Here is a 6,432-nt window from a genome sequence, read left to right as displayed (position 1 = left end):
CCGCGGGCCGCGAAGGGTTAAGCCGTCGGCGCGCAGAAAGGTGTCAAAGGCGCCCATCTATCTGCAGATTGAAGTCAGACTCCTCCCGCGTGAAAGATAAATTGCCGGCGCGTCCCCCAGCGCAGGGTGGCGAGGCGCTAACGACCTAATCAGGCGGCGGCGGGCGGGGGCGGCGCGGGCGCGCGGCGTCTAATTAGCGGCCGGGCGCCCCGCATTCATTAGGCGCCCGCGCCCCCGGGGGAGCGGCCGCTTTAATTTCCCGTGGTATTTCGCGCCCGCGGCCCATCGATCCGCGCTGAAATTAACTTATTTTTCAATCAGCCGGGGCTGCCCCTGGGGGCGGCGCACTGCCGGGGCGGGGCGGCCGGCACCCGCGGGGGGCTCAGCGCGCCCTCTGCCCGCAGGTCTGGTTCCAGAACCGCAGGGCCAAGTGGAGGAAGCGCGAGAAGTGCTGGGGCCGCAGCAGCGTCATGGCGGAGTACGGGCTCTACGGGGCCATGGTGCGGCACTCCATCCCGCTGCCCGAGTCCATCCTCAGGTCCGCCAAGGACGGCATCATGGACTCCTGCGCGCCCTGGCTGCTGGGTAAGAGCCACACCCTGCTCGGTGGGCTCCCCGGGGCGGGCGCCCAGCGCTAGGCAGGAGCCCTGCGCCCCGGCCCGGCCCCCAGGCTGCCCTGGGGCTAGGCGGACCTGATCGGGGCCTGGCGCCGCCCGCTGGGTGCCCAGCTGTGTCCTCACGGGCGGGCCTGTTTCCCCGGGGCCGCCCCGCCTGCCCTTTGGCCGGAGGAGGGTTCCCGCGGATGGCCCCCAGCTCCCTCGGGCCGCCGCTCTGGCTGTGTCCCAAGGACTCTCCCCTCCCTGCTCTCCCCACCCCGCCCTGCCTCCTTATCTCATCACTGCCTCCCTTACCTGGGGTGCCGCGGTCTGGAGCCCAGACAGAGGTGCGGCTGGGTCCTGAGGGCGCAGAACCGGCTGCAGAGGCCCCGGGCCTGCAGCCCCGTCCCCTTGGCCGTTTTCCCTGGCCCCCTGCCCCTGCCCCCGGGACTGCGCGGCGGGGGTGTGTGAAGTAAGGCTCTCTGCTCCTCCTTAATTCTGGCCTCTCTCTATCTTTGCTGTTTTCAGTTCAAGATGGCTTTCCCAGGCGCTTTTCTAAACCCGAATACCAACAATTCTTTCTAGGGATGCACAAAAAGTCGCTGGAGGCAGCAGCCGAGTCGGGGAGGAAGCCCGAGGCGGAGCGCCAGGCCCTGCCCAAGCTCGACAAGATGGAGCAGGAGGAGCGGGGCCCCGACCCGCAGGCCGCCATCTCCCAGGAGGAGCTGAGGGAGAACAGCATCGCGGTGCTCCGAGCCAAGGCCCAGGCGCACAGCACCAGAGTGCTGGGGACAGTGTCTGCGCCGGACAGCCTGGCCCGGAGTCCCGAGAGGCCGGAGGAGGCGGAGGCCGGGGACGCGGACAGGCCGGCCGGGAAGCGGAGCCCCCCGCAGCCTGAAGACACGGCTTAGGCCGGGCCAGTCGGACACCAGAGCCCGAGACTCTGCTCCTCCCGGGGAGGGAGGTTCCTCCGAGGCACGGCCGGGCCTGGCCTTGGCCAACCTCCCTCTGCCCCACAGGCCCTCCGCGGCTGCGTTGATGCCGGACACAGTTCTGGCCGTGCTCCTGGACCACGCCGAGACGTGCTGGCCCCAGCCCTCGCTCTGGGCACCGGCCCCTCCTCCCAGCACCCCTGCCTCGGAAGCCTTCTTGCTGCCCCAGCCATCCCTGCGAGCCCCTGTCGGTCCTCGGCAGCTCTTGCCCTGCAAGCCCTCCCCTCCTGTCTGTTCCCTGGCTCTAGAGAGGCCTCCTTCCCGGCTCTGAACGCCCTGTGGATTCTGCTCGGCTCTTGCTGCAGACACTTCACCGGCCCTGGCCGTGACCAGCCCGGGTCCTGCGTTCCAGCCCCGGGTCCTGAGCTGCCCAGGCCTCAGCAAGTCTTCTGCCCCCGGCCTGTTCCAACATGGACCCGCGCTGGGCTCTGCTGTGTGAATATGCCGTGCTCAGGCCCACCTGCAGCCTCCGCCTGGCCTGCCCGCCTCACCCTCGGCATGTGACAGCGTGTGCCCCTCAGGCTCGTGCCCTGCTGCGGTCACTCCAGGAACCTGCCCTCTCCGTGGCTTCTCCCCAGCACAGGCACCAGTGCCACACGCAGCGTGCACGGCCCCCGCAGCAGGCCCAGGACCCGTGTCCAGGGAGGGCGCGGCTCTCGCCCAGGCTGTGGCTCCTGCACTGTCGGGAGCCCAAACCCTCTGCCCGGAGCCGTGGGGCCCCCGGGCCTGTGTTCTGAACTTTCCCGCTCTCCCCGGAGCCGCCTGTGACCTGACCCCGAGCTTCTCGCAAACTCCTGGTGTGCATGTGCCCTGCGTGGAGATCCTAGTGCAGCCAGGAGGCCACAGAGCTGGTCTAACCCAGACCACCTAGGGAGCCAAGCTGGGCGTAGGCTGGGCCGTAAATATTCATCGAGGTGGGGCGCCGGAGGGTGTGGGAAGGCCCTCAAAGGAAGGCGGGGCACAGGCCAGTGTTAAACCCCGACCGACTGCAGGCACTCCGCCTTCAGCCAGGCGTGTGTCGGACGTTCAGTGTCTGTTGGAACAAGACAGACCCAGAGCCGATGGGCATAAGGCGCTGGGCCCTTCTGTTGCTTACGGGAGGGTTTGTCGGTGCCGAGGGCCTCTCGGCAGCTGCCCCTCCACCTGGCCTCTGTCTACCTTTCGCGTTAGGCGCGATGGCAGGGCGTCACGGAGCCGCTGGGCTCACGTTCCAGCCAGGCACAAGGCCCGCTTCACCTCCTGAAGTTTCCTTCTACCAGCCCGCCCCCTCTGCGGGACCCTTCGCAGGAGAAGGGCCGACACAGCGAGTGGTGATTCTAATGCTGCATCAAAAGTTGGTTTCTTCACTGCGTTCGTGGAACCCGCCCCTCTCCGGTCCTTGTGCTCGTCTTCCGTTGGTTTGCAGCGTTAGACTGTGGCCCCCTGTGTGAATAGCGTGCAGAGCGAGAGAGCCGTGACAGGCAGGCGTTAGAAACACGAACTGTGAGAACTCCCAGGCACTCGCGAACCTGTGACCTCTGTGCCGTTTTCTGTAAAGACACAGTAAGAATAAACTCGATAGAAACAGCCAGCGAGGATCCGGCGTCCTCTGTGGTTGGGGCTGGCGCGTGTACAGGTGCTTAGAAAGGCCCACGGTGGTTTTTAGGTCAAGTCTGGGTTTCCTCCTTCAAAATTACTCCCAGTGCTGTGCAACGCTTCAGGGACAAGCGTCCCTGTGATGTGCGACCCTTCTCGGTTGCAGACTGGACGGCCCCAGCCACGGAGTCGCTCAGTTGTCCCCTCCGCCGCCCCTCCTCCCCGCGCGGTACACCTCCTCCGGCTCCTCTGCGGTGCTGACCTACAGTTGTCCGATTTCCTTTGCTCCCCCAGTGAAGCCCCAGCCCACGTGGCCCCCAGGAGCCCGGATGCCCTCCCTTTGTGTACCCCCGAAGTCGTATCTTCCTCCTACACAACAAGCAGGACAGGTAAGCCCATCCAGGGCTGGAGAGTGCTGCACCCTGGTCGCGGACGAAGGTGCGGGAGAAGGCTGCCGACAGCCATGACCAGCGGCTTGGTGGCGTGTTGCGGGAATCACAAGAAGAGAGTGCAGTGTTCTGTGTGAGCCCGTAAGATTGCTTCAGGGCCGGGCGTGGCGGCCACGCCTATAATCCCAGCACTCCAGAGGCTGAGGCGGGAGGATTGCCACAAGTTCGAGGCCAGCCTGGGCTACATAGCTAGTTCAGGGGCAGCCTGAACTATTCAGCAATAGTCTGTCTCAAAAAAACAAACAAAAGAGTGTTTCAAATTGGCTCAATGTGGATGTCTTGTGGAAGAAGTTTCTGAAAGCCCGTTGTCCAAAGAGAACGGCAGGAGGTCAGCAGTCCCTGCGTACCCACGATCTGACCCGAGGGGCATGCGTGGGCACATGGCAAGGGATCGGAGTCCCACCTGCTCGGGCTGCCCCGGCCCGCCCGGCCCCGAGCCTGTCAGCCCTGCAGGGCTCGTCCTCGCCCCTCCACCAGCGGCGGCCTCTCGCTCCCGGTCCCCAAGGCCGTCCTGAGCCTGCAGGGAGGGCTCGTGGCCTCTGTTCTCTTGCAGCCCTCGGGATACTGCTCCATTGTGACAGGCCCTGCATTGCACTGTAATTGGTTTTTTTTTTCCTGGTACCGGGAATCGAACTCACGACCTTGCACTTGCCAGGCAGGCGCTTTGCTGCTGAGCTAAATCCCCAGCCCCTGCACTGTAATTGTTCTATTTGCCAGTCTGTCCTCCCCACAAGACAGTTCTGGGCTGTGCATCTCATCTACCCGTGGGACCCGTCAGAGGGCCTGGTGCTGCGTGCCTTGCTGGGTGACCCTCCTGTCTATGACCAGTTACCCCATAATTTAGGGGCCGAGGGTGCAGCTCAGCAGCACAGCACCTGCCTGGCAAAGTGCAAGGCCCTGAGCCTGATTTCCGGACCAAAAAAAAGAAAAGCAAAAGTTTAACAAGAATCATTATCTAACTTCTATCATGCAGAGGGGCAAGGCCTTGGGCATAGAGCCGTGGGCAGAGTCCCGGGTCCCCGTGGTTGTGGAACTTACGCAGAACTCCAGTAACCGTACCAAAAAAGACAAACTTCAAATGTCGCAAGACCTTAGAGGCACCGTTTGTGGGCCCAGGAAAGCCTGTTGTGGGGCATGCGGGCCCTCCGGGACTTAGGTCTGCGAGAGCCTACATGGGACAATGACACCTGCGCTCCTGGCAGCAGGGCAGTGGGGAGAGCAGTCAGCACCCGGGCAGAGCGGAGGAAGGTGGCCACGGAGGCAGGGCCTCCTGAGGGAGTTCTGGGACACCAACTGGGACACGGAGAGGCTTGGGAGAGCCAGAAACCCTCTGAACATTCACCCCAGGGGGGGATCGGCCCTGGGCAGGGCCAGGCCGGTGCCCACAGAGAGACGCAATTGTGCCTCCAGGCGGTGGTCCGAGTGGGGAGGCTGGGAAGCCGCAGCCAAAGGGCGGCCCGCATGGCCAGGCCCAGCCAGGCAGAGCCCGGGGAGCCCCCGCCTCGCCACTGTGTACTGAGATGCTGCTTCTCCCCGCAGCCCGAACCCGGCTGCAGAGGCCAGGGACCCAGCTGTAGGCGCTCTCTGGAAGCACCACCCGGGCCGGGAGGGCGCGCTGCGGCCCCTGGCCTGCACCATCCCCGGGACCTGGGCCACTTCGGTCCCTCCTGACCTCTGCAGCCGCTTCTCTGCCTGCTCCCCGCTCGCCTGGGCCCCAGTCTCTCCCCCCACCGGCGGCGCCGCCCTCCCCAGCCTCCCTCCGTCCAGGCCTGGGTCCTGCCTGTCACCTGTCAACAGGAACCAACACGGAAACAGACGCGGCGCCCCACCTGCTGGACGTCAGAACGCCAGCGCGATCCCCCAAATGGAAGAACGAAGTCTGAGGAGCCGCAGGGGTTGATAGGAAAATTTATTGAGCCCGACAGCTCCTGAGAAACAGGAGGGCACCTGGAAGTGGGTTGCCAATGAGCCAGTCTCTCTGAGAAAGTTTTCTAGAGCAAAATCCCGAGGCAGACACAATGTCGTCAAAACTATAATCGGTAAGATTCACACGGCTGCTTGGCTGATATCGCCCCAGTGAGAGCAAGGGCACGTGGGTGACACTAACCCTGGAGGGTAATCTACAGTCGTAGTCTTGTCTTTAGAGTTAGTATTAGTAATCTCAGGAGTTTTAGTCTTGGCGGGTGAGAGAGGATGGTCCTCCTCAGTGAGATGATGCTTTATTTATCCGGGAAATCTCAAAAGGTGGGGCCAGCAAGCTCAGACTTCCGATCGTCCGGGAGGGATGTGTGTAAATGTGGCCATGTGGCTTTAATCTTCAGATGAGCCTCCGGCCACATTCTGTTGTGTTCTCGTCTTTTGTACTGACTCCCGTCCATGACATTTCTACCTAATTTAGCTGTCATGACAACCACGCCAGAGCCAGACGTCAGAAAGGGGCACGGGGGTGAGGGACTAATGGGAGCGCCAGGCGCATGTCAGGATTTTTCTGTATACCTAAAATTATAAAAACAGTATATATATACATATATATTTATATATATATATATATTTTTTTGGTTTTTCTCCGGTACCGGGAACCGAACTCACGACCTTGCGCTTGCCAGGCAGGCGCTTTGCTGCTGAGCTAAATCCCCAGCCCCCAACAGTATATATTTTAAAAAGAAGCTACTTGGGCTGGGCGTGGTGGTGCACACCCATAATCGCAGCACTTGGGAGGCCGAGGCGGGGGATCACCATGAGTTTGAGGCCACCCTGGGCTACACAGTGAGTTCAAGGCCAGCCTGAACTGCATAACAAGACTCTGTCTCATAAAAAAAG

At 62.7% G+C, this 6,432-nt stretch overlaps 1 protein-coding gene across 3 annotated transcripts in view; it reads left to right on the top strand.

Moving 5' to 3' along the window:
• Positions 1-3,158, top strand: part of Vsx2 (visual system homeobox 2) — a 15,915-nt gene extending 12,757 nt beyond the window's left edge. For 2 of the 3 annotated variants that reach the window (XM_013507114.1, XM_013507115.1), the window contains exons 3-4: positions 405-585; positions 1,125-3,158. In XM_013507114.1, coding sequence (XP_013362568.1) covers positions 405-585; positions 1,125-1,507 — 564 coding nt within the window. In that variant the 3' untranslated portion in view covers positions 1,508-3,158. The remainder of the gene's footprint in view (positions 1-404; positions 586-1,124) is intronic. The other variant, XM_013507116.1, reaches the window with a different exon arrangement.
• The last annotated feature ends 3,274 nt before the right edge of the window (positions 3,159-6,432 follow it).

The sequence above is a fragment of the Chinchilla lanigera genome, unplaced genomic scaffold, assembly GCF_000276665.1.
Source record: "Chinchilla lanigera isolate Chin_1 unplaced genomic scaffold, ChiLan1.0 scaffold00122, whole genome shotgun sequence".
In the NCBI taxonomy this organism is placed as follows: Eukaryota; Metazoa; Chordata; class Mammalia; order Rodentia; family Chinchillidae; genus Chinchilla; species Chinchilla lanigera.
This window is presented reverse-complemented; position numbering and strand designations above follow the sequence as displayed.